The sequence below is a fragment of the Zalophus californianus genome, chromosome 6, assembly GCF_009762305.2.
Source record: "Zalophus californianus isolate mZalCal1 chromosome 6, mZalCal1.pri.v2, whole genome shotgun sequence".
NCBI classification, from domain to species: Eukaryota; Metazoa; Chordata; class Mammalia; order Carnivora; family Otariidae; genus Zalophus; species Zalophus californianus.
In genome coordinates, this window is record NC_045600.1 from 26,538,591 (window position 1) to 26,557,110 (window position 18,520).

Below are 18,520 nucleotides of genomic sequence, written 5' to 3' on the forward strand. Positions count from 1 at the left end.
AGGGTATTGTACCTGGCCTAGGGATATATCAGGCACAAAACAAAGACCTTGTTTTCTTAGAGCTAAAATGCTAGTAGGGCTGGTGATAATAAATAAGAAACTTCAAGATACTCTTAAATATCAACATGTGCTATATAGATAATAAAACTAGATCGTGGAACAGAAAATAACCTGGGGACAGTGTTACTTATGCAGGGTGGGCTCTCTAGGAGGAGACCTTGGAGTTGGGAGTTGGGACCTGAATGATGCAGAGCAGCCTGCAGAGTCTAGAGGCTATGGGACAATATCCGGGAGAGAGCACTCCAGGTAGACGGTAAGTGTAAAGGCCCTGATGCCACAGATAGGAGAGTAAATGGTTGGGTGGTGGGAGGGAGTGATCACTGGGTAAAATGAGATTAGAAAGGTAGGCAGGAGCCAAACCACAGTGGCCTTTTGGGCTGTGATAAGGTATATGGACTGTATTCTAATTGATCTGATTCACAATTTTTTGGAAAAATCATTAAAGGTATATTAAGGAGCATAGTGGGGGCAAGAACGGAAGCAAAGCAGAGACAATAGTAGGGAGGCTGTTTTCTCACGTAGGTGAGAGAAGCAAACTCTTTCTGTAAAGGATCACCTAGTAAACATTCTAGGTTTTTGTGAACCACATAATCTCTTGGGTGATATAAGAACAGGAGTTTGCATGCTGGACTTGGCCTGTCTAGCTGGGCAGTAGTTTGCCAAATCTTGGCTTAGAGAGAAGTAGACACTGATTGGCATATATTTAGGACACAGAACGGGTAGGACACGCTGATGAATTGGCTCTGTGTGGGGATGGGCTAAGAGAAAGAGGAAACAAGGATGGTCTCATTGAAGAAGTAGAAGGTGGTGCCATTTACTGAGATGGGGAAGAAGCCAATTTGGGAGTGGGGGGAGAGGGGGAAATTAAGAGTTAAGTATGAGTTGCCTATTAGTCATCCAATTTGGAGATGTCAAGTAGGGAGCCTGATATAGACTCGAGTTTAGAGGAGAGGCCAGGGCTGGAAATCCACATTTGGGAGTTATCAGCCTATGGATGCATTTAAAGTCAGGGAACTGGATGAGATCACCCCCAAGTGCAGCACAAAGGTTCCAGGAACAGGTCCAGGAGGACTGTAGAAATTAGAGGACCCACAGTAGTCCTTGAAATCACTCTCTGGGTCAAAGAGTGTGTCACATGACAAATATTGCCAAATTGCTCTCCAAAAGGGTCTTTTGTATCTTCATAGAACCCATTTTGTTTTAGCTGTTTAAGTACACACTGTTAGTGGGACTATATGCACGAATGGGCAGGGACACAGAGTTAGGAATTCTTGACTGCTTCTGCATTGGAGTGGGGAGCCTCAAGCCACACTGGAGGATAAGGCCGGTTAAAGGAGGCATCGAGAAGGCAGAAGGCAGAAGGCAGAAGTGCCTCCAAGGACTTCTGACCACAGAATGGCCCAGCAAGTTTATTACAAATGCAGATTTTTAATAAGAGCTTCTGATTCACTGTCTGGGGGTGGAGACAGGTGTATTTTAAACCTGCTCCCTCTCATATCAACGAAAGGTTGAGACACCTGTGGCTAAGGGATAGTCTGGGTAAAGAGTGTGTCCTGGTGACATCTGTTTACCTCCAGGGTCTTGGGAATCTTGAGAACCTGGGTCTGGCTGGGGAAGTTTCAGGCTGATGGGATGGCAGAGACTGTGAGGCTAAAAGACACATTTTTTTTTTTTCTGGTTGTGTGACTTTCCATTTGCTCTCTTTTCCCCACAACAAATGTAAAATAGCACCTTCTTTAATGCAGATACAGAGTTTAAAGCTTGGACTCCCCAGGAGTATCTACTCAGTCCTCTAGGTGCACAGTATAGAGGGGAGAATGGTTTTGGGTTTTTTTTTTCTGTGTTCTTATATGAAAACAATAACACATTTTTCAATTAAAAAAAAAAAGCTACCCATTTTGTTGGCAAAACTGAAATCATACCTATACTTTAGATATGTTATGGATTAAATAAATTTGTATGAAAACAGCTAAGGAATAATGGAAGGAACTTGCTGTTAGGCCTTTTGCTAGGAGCTAAGGAATCAATCTTGCATTTACTGAGTCAGTATTTATTGTAGACCAGGCCCTGTTTTAGATTCAGAAGATAAAGCAGTGGGCAAAATAGACAAAAAGCTCTGTCTCTCACAAAACAGATAACTTAGCTAGGGACACAGATTAATAAACACGACAAATAAGTAAAACGTATACTGTATGAAACAGTGGTGAGTGCTATGGAGAAAAATACGAAGGAGGGAAGGGAAACAGGAAATAGGTGGAGGCAGGATATATGAGAATATAGGACAAGAAAGTACACGTGGGCTGCGACCTAGGAAAGTGCAGAAATTTCTCTAAGTCTCAGTTTCTTCATTTGTAAAATAATAAATAATAGCGCCTTCCTGAAGAAGGCTCGGGCCCTCAGACTGACTTTGTCACTTTTAAACCATGGGATTTGGGTCTGAAAGCTCTTTGGCCTCTGAGGACCTCAGTTTAGTTTCCCTTATCTGTAAAATGAACAGACGTGCCTAGCCTATGGTGTTTGAGAATGTCAAGCGAGATAATTATGTGAAGATATTTAAAAACATATAAGCTATTATATAAATGTAAGATAGAAATTAAAACACACACACACATACCCAGGATTTTAGGGGTTGCAAATCTTTGGCTGATGGTCAGCAGAGTCTCAGAGCTGAGAGTAAACAATGAAGTAGAGGACTCCTTGGTACTGATCCCCTGCACTGACAGGGAAAAGGCCAATGCAAATTATCATGATGTACTGAGTAGCCCAGCAATCTTATCTTAGATCAGGGATAAAATAATCAAACTAAATGATCCTAAATGGACACCTCATAAAATAATTATTACATGACATTTGTCAAATTTTAAAATGCTTTACAGCTCCTTTATGTTTGTTCTTGTTTTGCTTGTGGGACTTCAGTTCCAGGAAAAGAACTAGACGGACTGAAAGGAGTTATTAAATACTGAACAATCATTTAAATTGCTAAAAGCAGATAGTTCATCTTCTGCGTATTTCTGTAGATGCTCAATGGACACTAATCAAAATAGATGATTCTAAACATAGGTTGTTGTGTATTCCTTTTTCATCTTCATATTTTCTTCAGCCCTGAATATTTGATAGCAATAGTGATGTTAAATCAATACATGTTAGTATTTATGCATAGTATAGTGTCCGGCACATAGTAGGTACTCAATAAATATTTGTTAAAGAAACACATGAGTGATTATAGTGTAAATTTACTGACTACAGACTAGCCTATTTGATCCCTAAGGTCAAATGCATAAACAATGCATTTAAAACACACAAATAACTTGACAGCGCTTAATCTGGTAAACCGCATCAGCTCCATCTCTTAGACTGAAATAAAACACTGTTTTACTCAATTTAAATACAAAATACAGAGGCGCCGCCTGGCTCAGTGGGTGGGGCAAGCAACACTTGGATCTTAAGAGTTGTGGGTTCGAGCCCTACGTTGGACATAGAGATTATTTAAAAGTAAAATCTTAAAAAAAAATACAAAACCCAAATTCTGTTTTAATGTTACCTAACACAGTAGCCACCTAAGGTTTACTAAATAAGATGCACATTCAGAAAGCCGTCACTTTAGCCCAAATACACGGCTCAACTGCATGAACCGGATGCCGCCCAACTCACATTCACCAGGTAACCCGTATACCTAATCTGAGATACTGGCCCCGCTCGCCTAATAGCCAAATTGGAGTCTTTCCGCTCAGCCTCTCAAAGTTTTCTTCTTAAATGCTCAAAGTCTCAGTTGTCACTGAGGCTGCAAGGTGCTGGGACTGCACATCTGCCTCCGCCCGGAGCGCCTTGGCGGCTGGTGGGTGGGCCCTACGAAGGGCCCTGTGGCTGTTTCCTATTGGGGCTTGGTTGCTATGGTATCACCGACCTTAAAAAAAAAAACAACTCGTGGGTACTACTTCCGGAAGCTAAAGGAGAATTACTTCCAGGGCTGCCCATACTTGTTACGGCTTACTGAGCAGTCATTAAGCTCAACAAAAATAAAACCTTTGCGGTTACCTTCTAGAAAATCTTATTTAACCACCTTAACTTGTGGATACTACGTGGTGTCGTATCCTTTCATCCCTTTCAAAAGACTTATAATATAGTCCGCGTCTATTTGCCAGTCTTCAAAATGGCGCCCACGGCATTAGGTTAGAGGTGAATCACGTGGGCCTTCCCGGTTCCGGCGCGGTAGAGGCCCGAGCGGGTGAGCAGTCTCCGGCACCATGTCTGGTTTGTCTGGCCCACCAGCTCAGCGTGGCCCTTGCCCGTTAGCACTGCTGCTCTTACTCCTGCTCGGCCCCAGCTCGGTGCTCGCCATCTCCTTCCATCTGCCCGTTAATTCCCGCAAGTGCCTCCGCGAGGAGATCCACAAGGACCTGCTGGTGACGGGCGCGTACGAGATCACCGACCAGTCTGGGGGCGCTGGCGGCCTGCGAACCCACCTCAAGGTGCGGCAGTGGGCGGCGCGGGGAGGGAAGACCGTAGGCGTCGACGAGGGGAGGCTGAGGATGGGGAGGGGAGCCGGCGGGCGGAGGCCTCGAGGGCAGCGGGTCTCCCCGAAGCACAAAGGGTTGCGCTGTCGAGACCGCCCCCTCACCCCGCTCGTTGGCGTTCGCGGGGCGGGGCCGGGCACCAATGCCAGGGAACCCTTAGAAGGACCGCGAAGCCTTGGCGGCTGTGGTGACAGCTGAGCTGGGGCCGCCTCAACTTTGGGTCGTGGTCGGGGTCTTATACCAGTTGCGGTCTTAGGTATCTTGAACTGTGACTTGTTTCTCCAAAGAAGTCTCTGGGTGTTGAGTATTTGTGGGTACTTTCAGACTGGTACCTGCAGGAAAATCATGGAGGCACTGAAGCTTACTGTGAATAATAAAACCTGTTTTTATTGAGCATTAGCTGTGCGTCAGGTCCTGTGCCACTTTATATGCGATACCATTTAGTTCGTACTCTACTATATGAAGTAGGTACTCTTGGCCTCATATTGCACGTGAGCAAACTGAGGCTCAAAGAGGTGTAGAACAAATTGATGTCAGAGCCGGAATTTTTAGTTTGGGAGTTAAGGTGAAAGAAAAGTACTGCAATCTTATGCTCTCCTTGCTTTTTATTTGTAATTCCTGTGATTGATTAAAGTCGATCGCAAAATGGTCTCAGGCTGTAATACTCTTTTATGGTACCCCAGAGTCTGGATTTGGCCAATTTTTATGTAAATTTCAGCGATACTCTTGGATAGTGACAACTACTATTATAATGCCAGTTTGGTCCTATTTCGCCATTAGGTTGACCAGCCCGATCTTTGAAATGTAAATGTAACATGATCTTAGTCAAGATTTGATTGTGCTTTATTTATTCGCAATAAGCGTTTTTTTTTTTTTAACAAAATGCGTTTTAGACTAAATAGGAAGAAATATTTTAATAGAGCTTAGGGTGTAATAAGACTATAATTTATGTTTAAGGTATTGGAACCCAGTAGTGGTAATAAATGCAATTTATTTATACTTTATTTGGGAGATATAAACTTTTTATTATTCTCTTCAGGCACCAGACTTCTGTCTGACCAAGAAAGCTGTGATTGTATAATTTTAGAGGTTTAGATAGACAGTGTTTTGGGGGTCATGCTGCTGGCTCCTCAAAGGATATAGTGCATAGAATAAGAGAATTTGAGCAATGAGGGAGACTTTACTCTCATCTCCAGTGTTGCCCTTCTGATTTGTATTTCCAATTTGAAATCCTTCAGTGACTCACTGTTGCTAATCTGATAAAGTTTGAATTTCCCAACGTGCTCTGTAGTACTCTTTATGATCAGTTTCTGAAGTTTTATATACATCGTCACTCTCCACTTTGCATTTTATATGAGCCACCCTGAACAATACCCTAAACTCACTTATTTTCATCTTATATTGTAGATTTTTCTTTATACCTTATCTTATTAGACTGTTAGTATCCCGAGGGCAGGAATTATTTTCATGTTCGTATTTTCCAGAATATCATGCATACGGTCTTGCTTCTAGTGAGCACTTACACAGGAAGCATAGTGTACCTTTATGGCCTCATGGGAATTACATCTGTCTCCAAAGTTGCTGGAGAGACCTCAATAGCAGGAGTCTGTACATCTACACGCTAGCATTTTGAGATCACTCAGTCGCCCTCCCCATGTCTGCTCTCTTCTCTTGCTTCTAGCCAGCTTAATTGAACTACCCCTGGGGTCCTAAACCCAAACACCCACTAGGCAATCTAAATGAGTGAATTGGGCCAGGTATGTTTTAAAAACAGCAGCAGTGACAATAAATGGGGGATAACCGGGAGTGGTAGGAACTGTTAATTTGGCGTAGCCAGTACTAATCTGTTGATGTAGACCCTGTTGCCACATTTAATTTTTCATATGAAGTCAGAAATGCAGATTTTGATGTGAAAGCTCCTGATTTTTAAATATTACTAATTCAGGGTGCCTGGGTTGCTCAGTCGTTAAGCGTCTGCTTTCAGCTCAGGTCTGGGATGGAGCCCCGCATCGCATCGGGCTCCCTGCTCCGCAGGAAGCCTGCTTCTCCCTCTCCCCCTCCCCCTGCTTGTGTTCCCTCTCTCGCTGTGTCTCTCTCTGTCGAATAAATAAATAAATAAAAACTTTAAATATTACTAGTTCAGGTTGGCTTTGACATTGGTTTGTTCACAGATTTGTTTTTGTGGGTTTTTTTCCTTTTTTTTTTTTTAAGTAGGGTCCATTGCCAATGTGGGGGCTTCAACTCTGGACCCTGAGATCAAGAGTCGCATGCTCTACTACTGACTGAGCCAGCCAGGTGCCCTGGTTTGTTTGCAGTTTTGTAGAGAAGAGTACGGTCAGCTACTGTAAATGTAGTATCCAAATTTAGTAATTATCAGGATGTGGCCACACTTTTTTCATTCAAACTGCCTCTCCCTTCACATTTTATGCTGAATTGTTTTAAAGTAAATCCCAGATATCATGGTATTTCAATCTTGTGTACGTCAGCATGAATCTCTTTAAAAATATGAACATAATCACAATGTTATGTGGCTATAATCACACCTTGCAAAACTAACAGTAATGCTAATTGTATACTCAATTCATATTCACATTTCTCCACTTGTCTCAGAAATATATTTTTAAATTAATTTGTTGTATCTCTCTCAAGTCTCTTTAATTTAGAGCAATTCACTCACCTTCCTTTTTTTTTTAATACTTGTACTTGTATTGTTGGGAGTCAGTTGTCTGTAAAGAATGTCCTACATTGTGGATTTGTCTGTTTACTTCCTTGAGGTATCGTTTAAACAGTTCCCCCATATTTCTTGTAAAAGAAATCAGCTGTAAAGATGTAATCAGATTCAGGTTTATCTTTTGGGTGATAGTACTTCATTTGGCATCATGGCAGAACACACGGTACTTTTCGTGCCTCTTAGTGCTAAGATCGATCAGTGGGTTCATGTGTATGTTAAGTGTCCTGCTGCCTGAACAAATTATGACAAACTCAGTAACTTAAAACAGGGCGCGTTTATCTAAAATCAAGGTGTCAACAAGGCAGTGTTGTTTCTGAAGACTATAGGGGAGAATCTGTTTCCTTGCCTTTTCCAGTGTCTAGACCACCTGCATTCTTTCGTTGGTGACCCCTTCCTGCATCCTCAAAGCCAGTAATTAGTATCTCTAAATCTTTCTTTCTCTCCCTCTCTCCCGACCCCTCCCTCTCTCCTCTGCTTCTCTCTTTCCTTTATAAGGACCCTTCTGATAATCTCCTTATCTCAGTCTCTAATCACGCTTGCAAAACCCCTTTTGCCATGTAACATAACTGTTCTAAAGTTTAGGATGTGGACATCTTTGGAGAGGTGGGCGTTATTCTACCTACCAAGGTGGTAACAGCCCAAAGCCTCCATTTTAAAGCTTCTCATCAGTCTTTTACATATCAGTCCATTGATAACTGCTGTGTGAATTTATTGTTTCATTAAGGTTGTGTAATGATGATTTTCTAATTTTGTTATTCCTTCCATATTTATTAGTTGGAATTCTTTTTTTTCTTTTTAAAGATTTTATTTATTTGAGAGAGAGAGCGTGCACATGAGCAGTGGAGAGAGGGAGCAGACTGCCTGCTGAGCAGGAAGCCTGACTTGGGGCTCAATCCCGGGACCTGGAGATCATGACCTGAGCTGAAGGCAAATACTTAACTGACTGAGCCATCCAGGCGCCTGTTAGCTGGAATTATTCTTAAAGAATTCATAAATTTTTTTAAAAGATTTATTTATTTATTTTTAGAGAGCGAGAGCAAGCACGCGTGCATGACCAGCAGGGAAAGAGAGAGAGAATCGCAAGGAGACTCCTTGCGGGGCATGGAGCAGCACAGGTCATGATCCCAGGACCCGAGATCATGACCTGAGCCGAAATCAAGAGTCAGATGCTCAACCTGCTGAGCTGCCCAGGCGCCCCAAGAATTCATCAATTTTTAAGACCATTTGGTTACCCTAAAATTTATAGGATAAACACAGAATTCATTCCTTCTTATTGACAGTTTTCAGAGTGAGAGATTGTTGCCCTTGTCATTTCCGATGTAGTCTGAAGAATTTTTTTTTTTTTTTTTAAGATTTATTTCTTTATGTTAGAGAGCGAGCAGGGGCAAGGACAGAGGGAGAGGGAGAGAAGCAGACTCCCTGCTAAGCACAGAGCCCAACACGTGGCTTGATCTCAAGACCCTGAGATCATGACCTGAGCTGAAATCAAGAGTCGGATACTCAACTGATCTAGGTGCCCCAGGTTTTTATTTTGTTTTATTTTAAGTATTACACTGAAATCTTTTTTTGTTACTGTCATTGTTTTTATCAGTTGCGTTCTTTCTTTATACTCAGGTGTCCCTTTGACTCCTGTATCCTTTTGACAACAACCCCATTAGGGTTTGATAGCTTCCCTGTTTTGTAGAACAGGGTATCCTAGGCTCATCTTTTGTTTGTCCAACCCCTGACCTGGAAGCAGTTATTCCTTCATGGAGTTCTGGTCCATTTTGTGAGGAATAGTATTTTAGAGACCGCAAGCTGGGTGTCATTTAAAAAATTTTTGATATTCTGTGCAGGCCACAGAACACTTTTGTGGGCTTGATCCACTCCCTTATCATAGTTTGCAACCTTTTTCATAGCATCTCTTCACTTTCTCTTACCTTTTGACCACTCATGTCCCAAACTCTGCTCAAGGATTCTCTTTGTGCATCATTTCTGCTTCTGAAGTACATCTCTTGAGTGAGAGAATCTGATTGGTTTAACTCTTTTTATATGCCAGGCCACAGTCTAGGTTTCTTACAGTCTGTTGATGTCTTCTCTTTGGTCATTTGTCCACCCTTGGTTCAAGCAGCATTTGGGTTGAGTTTAAGAGGGGGGCTGGAGGCTTTCTGAAGTGCAAAACCTAGCCAACTGGACTTGATGTTTTGTTGTTGCTCTGAATGAGGCAGTCTCTTTCATAAGGATTTTTGTGAATGTAGTTGAGCAGAGACTACGTCTCATCATTGAAATGCCTGTCTAATACAATGCCTGGCACATAGTGCATAGTAGGACTTCAACATAAAGAGTTAATGAACAAATGAATTGTCAGTGTCCTAGCCTTATCTGTAATTTTTTTCTCCTCTTTCTCCCTCTTCACTTCTTTTCTCCCACTCTTGACTCTCACCATACTGAACCCCATGCAGTTCCTTGAATACAGTGTTCTCTTAATCGAGACTGGTGTTTGCCTGTACACCCCTCCTATGTGTTTCCATTATAACCTGCTTGACATGGCACTTTTGATGTAGTATGGTGCTTATTTTGTGAAGTCTAGTGTCTCATTCATCTTTGTGTCTTAAGTTTAAGTACTATGTACTTATTGTACAGCTGAATTAAATATATTAGTTGTATTAAATAGAAGTCCTTATTAAATGGAAGTATAGTGGAAAGAACCTGGATCTGGAGTCAGACAGATTTGAGTTCAAGTCTCAACAGCTTCACCACTTAAAGGGTATATGGTCTTGAGGGAATTATTTAACTCTTCTCCTTGGGTCTCTGATCTGTAAGATGGGGCTGATAGATCTCATAGAATTGTTGGAAGGACTAATTAAGGTGGTTCTTCATTATTCAGGGAATGGGTCATATATATGAGTACTCTTTTGTTTCCTCTCTACTGAATGAAAATTGAATTGCTAATCTGACTCCCCTGTTTTGTCAGTGTGGTGACCTGATAAAGTATAATATGAGAAGAATTCTGAGGATTTTGTTTGTGATTCTCCTATTCATGCAATAACTATTTTAATATTTAGTGTATGCCAGACCTAGCTGGGGAAATGGGGATGGACAGCAGACAAGGTCCTTGAGCTCTACGAACAAAGACAAGTTCAAAAAATACATACAATTGCAGGTAGTGATAAGTACTATAAAGAAAAATCAAACAGTAGTGGGTAGGGAGTGACTGAAGGGTAAAGAGTATTTGAGTGGTCAGGGAAGGCATTTCTGAACAGAGAAATGGATTGAAATGATGGGCGGGACTCTACTGCTAAGATTTCTGCTTCAGGCCTATATTATGTGTTTTGTGTTGGGATTTCCAATGAATTTATCCCATATCACCAATCCCTGTTCTTTTCACAAAGTGAGGCTAACTTAGGCAAGTAGTATCAGATTTAAAGACTTTGCTACACGAAATTGAAACAGAAATATTGATTCATCATTTATAGTGAATGTATACATTTTCGTCATTGCTTCAGGTCCATAAAAAGCCTCTTGTAGGGGCTCAGAATCTCAACTCTGTTGATTTTTGAATTGAAAACCACATTTGCATTAAGACTAGATGATATAATAGTTTAATAAGCTGCAGTACCATTTATTAGTTAGAATGCTTGTTAATAGTGGAAATTGGAGGATGAATTAGTTTTAGGGGATGAGTTGTTGCCTAAGCGCGATTTATACTTTAGAAATAGATTACAGAGAGAGAAAAGCAGTTGTGAGCAGTTGTCCTAATCATCACCCAAAAGGAAAGAAAAGCTTAATGGTGATAACTGAAATGATTTATGCTTTTTTATAGCCTCTTCCAAATAATATAATCAGTCTAACTTTTTTTCATTGTCATTTTTCAAGAGTGCTAATGCTAATTAACATTTCATTTTGCTAAGTGCAGTTATTTTTCCTTGGGTATTATATCCAGTTGTGGTGCCACTCTCTCCCAACAAGCTTATAGAAAGCCAAAGAGATCATTTGAAGAGTTCAGCCTTGAGTCATAGGCCTATCACAATTTAAGCCTAAAAATTATCAAGGAGCATCTTGGCAGCTGGGAAACCATTGGCTTTTAACTTTTTTTTTTGCCCACTGAAAGCTCTGGAAGGATTGTGTGTGTGCATGTGTGTATACACATGCGCATATATATGCTATAGTTTTTAGATTCTTTTATTTAGAACAGTTACTTCAGTTTATTACTGGCATCTGTAGTGAGGGCTGATCTTTTTCTGTTGGGAAAAATCTGTCTCTTTCAAATTGACATTTGATGTGAATATTGTCCAGTGGGTTAGAAACAGTTCAATCAGTAGGTGGTTTAGTACAGAAGGCTAATTGATACATTAACATTTGATAGTATTAAAAGCTAATTTCTTTTTGTATCATATAGAAGATTTCCGACCTTGTGTTTCCTTCTTTGTAAAAGTTAAACACTATGTTACTTCATTTAAATCTCTTATTGGGTGAACAGTTGTCTGCAGCCTTCTGTTTTGAACTGATGTAGAGAAGAGGGCTGCTTAGAAATTGAAATGGCTATTCCATGTCTTTATGATGACTTCTGAAGACTGAGCCTAGTTTCTAGAAAAATGAAGCAGATTTATGAAGGTAATCTAGCAGAGTACAGTGACTTCTCTGCTGTTTCTTGTGTGAATTGCTGACTGGTGGTTGATCTGAGCCATTGCCCCCATATGCATACTCAGCCTGGCAGTCTGGACAGTAGAGCCCTCTGTGAAATCAGCTAGCTGGCCACAGACCAGAATTTGGGCTCCTAAACAAGCCTCCGACTTGAGGGAGGTTGATGTCATCTGCTTTATCCTGTGCCCCCAACCTCATTGTTCAACGTAACGTGTGGGAAATCAAGGGACTAGTTGTTAAGAAAGAACAAGGCTTTGTTTGTGCCTAAAAGGGTCACGCTGGAGGTTTTTACCGTAAATAACTTTGGAACAGTATGAAAAAAAACATTTGATCTGGCTTCACCCCCGCAGTAGTATTGTTAGGGCAGCAACTGGACTTTTCCTTCTTATTCCCTTCCTCCCTCTCTTTCTTCCTCCCAACTCCTCCCCCTCCCCCCACCCAGTCAAGCATGACGTTTTGCCTGTGTTGAGTTAATGTAACAAATGTTGATAGAAGCAGGAGGAGAGCATCTATCCGTTACCATACCCAGTGCCTGGAAATTTTCCATTTCTAGTTTTCAACACTACTTCTTCTTCTTCTTCTTCTTTTTTTTTAAGATTTTATTTATTTATTTGACACACAGAGAGAGAGCACAAGCAGGCAGAGCAGCGTGCAGAGCAGCGGGCAGAGGGAGAGGGAGAAGCAGGCTTCCCGCTGAGCAGGGAGTCCGATGTGGGGCTTGATCCCAGGACCACGGGACAATGACCTGAGCCGAAGGCAAACGCTTAACAGACTGAGCCACCTAGGCGCCCCCCCCTTTTTTTTAAGATTTTATTTGGGACACCTGGGTGGCTCAGTTGGTTAAGTATCTGCCTTCGGCCCAGGTCATGATCCTGGGGTCCTGGGATCGAGTCCTGCATTGGGTTCCTTGCTCAACGGGGAACCTGCTTCTCCCTCTGTCTGCCACTCCGCCTGCCTGTGCTCTCGTGTGTGTGCTCTCTGACAAATAAATAAATTTTAAAATCTTAGAGAGATTTTGTTTATTCATTTATTTTAGGGGAGGGAGAGGGAGAGAATCTCAAGCAGACTCCCTGCTGAGTGCGGAGCCTGATGTAGCTCAATCTCAGGACCCTGAAATCACGACCTGAGCCGAAACCAAGAGTCAGATGCTTAACCTGCTGAGCCACCCAGGTGCCCCAAGTTTCAACACTTTGACAAGCCTCCTCAAGCAATACTTCTGTGCTGTGCTACGTCATTGTTGAATTGTGTTGGAAATTTGAAAGAATTTAGAGTTGCTAAATGCTGCTTATAGCCTTTCTAAGTTTGACTTTGTTCTGGGTATAATGTAGGTGTGATCCCCTGATTTCAGGAATGCAGTTGGTAGACTTGGTTGGTACTTTTGTTTGAAAGATCAGGGTAAATTAATGTTATGCCCATTATACATAGCTTCTAGGCCATCAGTTACCCGTGTTCTTCAAGTTTGAAAACGGTGGTGACTTGTGGTAGCTTACCTTTCTTCTTGTGATGATGTGAGATGATGAAATGTCTGTGTGATGAGATGAAATGAGGTGAATGACGTAGACATTGTGAAGTAGCATTAGGCTAGTACTGATCTTCTGAACATATATCTGAAGGAGGATCATCTTCCATACTGCAGTGGACTACAGGTAACTGGAACCACAGAAAGTGAAACCAAGGATATGGGAAGACTACTGTACTATTTTTCTAGTCTAAAACTACAGCATCTTCAGTGATTTGGTGTTATTTCTCATTTTTTATGTCTTAGGGTAATAGACCCCATGGCTCAAGATTCACTCATGAACTTTTACCAAAAGAAGGGTATAGGCCTACAACCGCTAATCATGCACATGCAATACTCTCTTCCCTCCTTGCCATTGTTGGGTCCTGCATGTAGTTTATTACTTATCGGGTTAAAAAACACATGCAGGAAATGCTGGGATCCTCTTGTATTTCTTAATATCCCGGGTTAGCAGCTAAAAGGTATCATTGAACACCTGCTTGGTTAGACATTTTATATCCCTTCAGTTTCTAAATCTTGCTGCTGCTTCCTTGAAAGTTTACCTTTTTGTCTTTCTTTTTTAAAAATTTTTTATTGTTGTGTTAATCACCATACGTTACATCATTAGTTTTTTTGATGTAGTGTTCCATGATTCATTGTTTGTGCTTAACACCCAGTGCTCCACGCAGAATGTGCCCTCTTTAATACCCATCCCCAGGCTAACCCATCCCCCCACCCTCCTCCCCTCTAGAACCTTCAGTTTGTTTTTCAGAGTCCATAGTCTCTCATGGTTCGTCTCCCCTTCCGACTTACTCCCCTTTATTCTTCCCCTCCTGCTATCTTCTTTTTCTTTTTTCTTAACATATGTTGCATTATTTGTTTCAGAAGTACAGATCTGTAATTCAACAGTCTTGCACAATTCACAGCGCTCACCATAGCGCATACCCTCCCCAATGTCTATCACCCAGCCACCCCATCCCTCCCACCCCCCACCACTCCAGCAACCCTCAGTTTGTTTCCTGAGATTAAGAATTCCTCATATCAGTGAGGTCATAGGATACATGTCTTTCTCTGATTGACTTATTTCGCTCAGCATAACACCCTCCAGTTCCATCCACGTTGTTGCAAATGGCAAGATCTCATTCCTTTTGATGGCTGCATAATATTCCATTGTGTATATACTTTTTGTCTTTTTCTGTTTCTGTGCAGTAACCATTTGGTTCTAATTATCCCTGGGTTTAGTCATTGTGTATTTTATGTAGTTTGCCATCCATTAGAACTATTAGGTTGGAAGTATGGTTAGTGACCTAAATGTTTATGGAGTTCTGAATTGTTACTAACAAATAGTTACCATAATAATGCTAACAACAATGATGATACTAGTAACACTTAATGAGTGCTTGCCATGTGCCAGACACTGTTCTAGGCACTTTACTTGTATTAACTTTAATCCTCACAATAACCTCATAAAGTGGGTGCTATTGTCCTTATTTTACATATGAGGAACAGAGAGGTTAAGGAATATACCCCAGACTTTACAGCTAGTAAGTGACACTATTGTGATTTGAACACAAACCTGGGTCTGACTCTAGAACATTCAGTCTCATACTGTGCAGTCTCTCAAAGGGAGAAGAGAATAGGTGTTTCTGTTTCAGTTCATTTTTATCAGTGTACAGAGCTTCTACAAGGGACCTGATGTTTCTAAATTCCTGAGTTAGTCATTCAAGAGCTGCAAACGTTGATAGTTGTCCTTAAAATAATATGTACACATTATATACTCAAATGTTATACTACAGACTGATTGTAAACCTGAGGAAGACAAAGTGCAAGAAGGAGCCTATTTGAAAGAAATTACATCTTCAGATTTTCACCAGCTACACCAGAGCTGAAAGCTAATTGACTTCTGCTATGGTAGGCCTCCTGGAAAAGAAGTGGTTTTGTTTGTTTGTTTGTTGTTTTTTAAGATTTTCGTTGACTGGTGGGGTATGGAGCTGATTGAGCAAGTGAAAGCAGTGTGTGACCTGTGCCAGTACAAAGACAGACTTGCCACCTTCCCCATGCATCATGTTATTTTACAGGAATAAGTATAAACTTTGTCCAAAGTAACTATTTGTATATACCTCAAAAAAGTTTGTGAAAATGCTTGATGCAGGGTGCCTGGGTAGCTCAGTCTGCTAAGCATCCAACTCTTGATTTCCACTCAGGTCATGATCTCTGGGTTGTGAGATTGAGCCCCACATCGGGCTTTGCTCAGCATGGAGTCTGCTTGAGATTCTCTCTCTCCCTCTCCCTTTCCCCCTCCCGCTTGCATGTGCTCTCAATCAATCAGTAAGAATCTTAAAGAAAGACACTATAATTAAAAAAAAAAAAAAAGGATGCTTGATGCTTGCTTGGCTCTGAGTAGACCGTAAATTTCTTGAGAATCTGGAGAGGTGTGTGTATATATGCATTTGATTTCATCTTTTTGAATACTATTTTTTTAAACAAACTTTTAATTTCAGAACAGTTTTAGATTTGCAGAAAAAATGAAGATAGTACAGCTCCCATATTCCCCACAGCCAATTTCCCCTACTGTTAACATTTTACATTAGTATGATATATTTGTCACAGTGAATGAGCCAGTATTGTTACGTTATAATTGCCTAAAGTCCATATTTATCCAGATTTCCTTAGTTTTCACTTAATGGCCTTTTTTCTGTTCCAGGATCCCATCCAAGATATATTACATTTAGTCATGTCTCTTTAGATTATGACAGTTTCTCAGATTTTCTTGTTTTTGACAACCTTGTGAGTTTAGAGGAATATTGGTCAAGTATTTTGTAGGATACCTTTCTACTGGGATTTGTCTGATGTTTACTTCATGATATAATTGGGATTATGGGTTTTGGGAAGGAAGCCCACAGAGGTAAAGTGCCATTTTCATTACATCATATTAAGGGGGAGCATGCTATCAACATGATTTATCATTGTTGTTATTGACCTTGATCATCTGGCTGAGGTAGTGTTGGTTAGGTTTTTCCACTGAAAAGTTACTTTTGTCCCCCTTCCCATACTGTACTCTTTGGAAGGAAATTACTATGTGCAGCCCACAGTTGAGTGAGGAGGTTTGCTTAGTCCCAGTTTTCTTGAGGGTGATGTTTTCTACATAAATTATTTGAGTTTTCTGCATGGGAGACTTGTTTCTTCTCCTTTGTTTAACCCTTCATATCACTATGGATTTGTGGATATTTATTTTATACTTATACTCTTGGATTACAATCAAATACTATTTTGTTGCTCAAATTGTTTCAGCTTTGGCTGTTGGGAGCGCCTTCATTTGGCTTCTATGTCCTTTTGACATACCCTCATTCTTGTTTTTTGTTTTGTTTCTGAACACATCCTTAATTTCTGGCACTACAAAGTGTTGCAGGCTCATCTTGTATAACTTTCTGCCTCAATCCTAGGACCAACCATTTCTCCAAGAATCCCTGGTTCCTTTTATTGGAGAATGGTATTAAAAACTGAGACCGGGGTAGATAGTATTATTTTTAAGACCTCTCTTCCTGGCTTTTTTTTTTTTTTTAACACACTTGCGATTTCAGCAAGTGGGCAAAAGTAGTCCCAGTCTTCTTGGAACTTTAGTAAGTCTGGGAATTCTGTGAGCAGTAAGAAGGGAGGTGGGATTAGGAGAGAGATGATAGTGCTAAAGGGCAGAGAATCAGGGCACTGGAGCCTTTGTCTGGATCCTTCAGGTCCCACCTCTGCATCAGGTCAGGCACATTGTTACAGAGGAGCGCTAAAAACACTCATTCAAGCTGCCTTTGTATCTTTAGCAAGGCCATAGTTGAATTTGGAGAGTCTACTATATTGGTCACAGTCCTTGTAAAAGGACCTTCCTGATATATTGTTCTTCATGTCTAGTTCCAGGAAAATTATCTCTGAAGGTAAATTTGTGAGCTTTCATCAGAAAACAAATGATGTATAACCAACTTGGTTCTCTTTGTAGTCTTTTAATGTTGGCTTCCAGAAAACTTAGAGTCAGATATATTGTGTGCATATCATTTGCTCAATTCAGGTTCTTGATAGTACCTATTTGTTTCTTCCTCCAGGTGAACTCTATATTCTTTTAATCCTGATTGCCTTATTTACCTGGTTTGGGGCTAAGCTGCCTTTTTTTTTTTTTTAAGATTTTATTTATTTGAGAGAGAGTGAAAGAGAGCACGAGCAGGGGAGAGAGGGGTAGAGGGAGAGAGGAAGATGCAGACTCCCCACTGAGCAGGGAGCCCAATGTAAAGACTCAATCCCAGGACCCTGGGATCATGACCTGAGCTGAAGGCAGAGCTTAACCGCCTAATCAACTGAGCCACTCAGGAGCCCTTGGCCTAAGCTTCTTAAAGATCCTTTTCAAGAAGGCAGGGTATTATCCTGACTGTTTAACAGAAGAAATGGGAGCAGGACCTACTCAAGAACCTGTTTTCTGGCTGCTGCCTAGAATGGTCAAGAGAATCCAATTCTAAATGAGTTTATTTTCCCAGTGACCTGCATTTTCACTTATTTGACAGTTTCAGTGTGAGTATTCACATATTCTTGACATCAGCTACTCTGCTTATACAGTTAACACTTTTTCCTTACTAAGTTGTGAACTTTGGTTTGCTTTTCAGAAGGTGTTATCTAGAACAAATCTGTATTACTTCTTATTCCTTGATGTCATATGAGCAAATTTTAATGGTTTTCATATTACTTTTGTTTAATTAAGAACTTTATAATAAATATCACAAGTGTTTATTGTTTAAAGAGAAATAAGTACTCTTTTAAGGACTTGCTGTTACAGGAGGTAAAAGTGGCGGTTATTTATCATAATACCAAAGTACTTTAGTAGAATTTAAGAAGAAAAAATTGAATCTCTCAATTCTTGAGAAACCAGATGATCTTTTAAGGTGATCTGTAATTAGAACATTTTTATTAGAGGAAATTTAAAACCATCATTTCAACCTTTTAGATTTTGCCAGCTCTGGCTAGTCATGAGCTTGGCTCAGTTTTCTACTTTTTAATTTTAGCTACCTGCTGATTTATGTAATTATGTTGGGGTTAGTGCATATGATTTTTTTTTTTTTT

General features: G+C 40.7%; 1 protein-coding gene across 1 annotated transcript in view; it reads left to right on the plus strand.

The window, feature by feature from the left end:
- Positions 1 to 4,144: 4,144 nt before the first annotated feature.
- Positions 4,145 to 18,520, plus strand: part of TMED10 (transmembrane p24 trafficking protein 10) — a 35,138-nt gene continuing 20,762 nt past the window's right edge. The window contains exon 1 of the mRNA XM_027570770.2: positions 4,145 to 4,529. Within this exon, the coding sequence (XP_027426571.1) occupies positions 4,305 to 4,529 (225 nt within the window). The 5' untranslated portion in view covers positions 4,145 to 4,304. The remainder of the gene's footprint in view (positions 4,530 to 18,520) is intronic.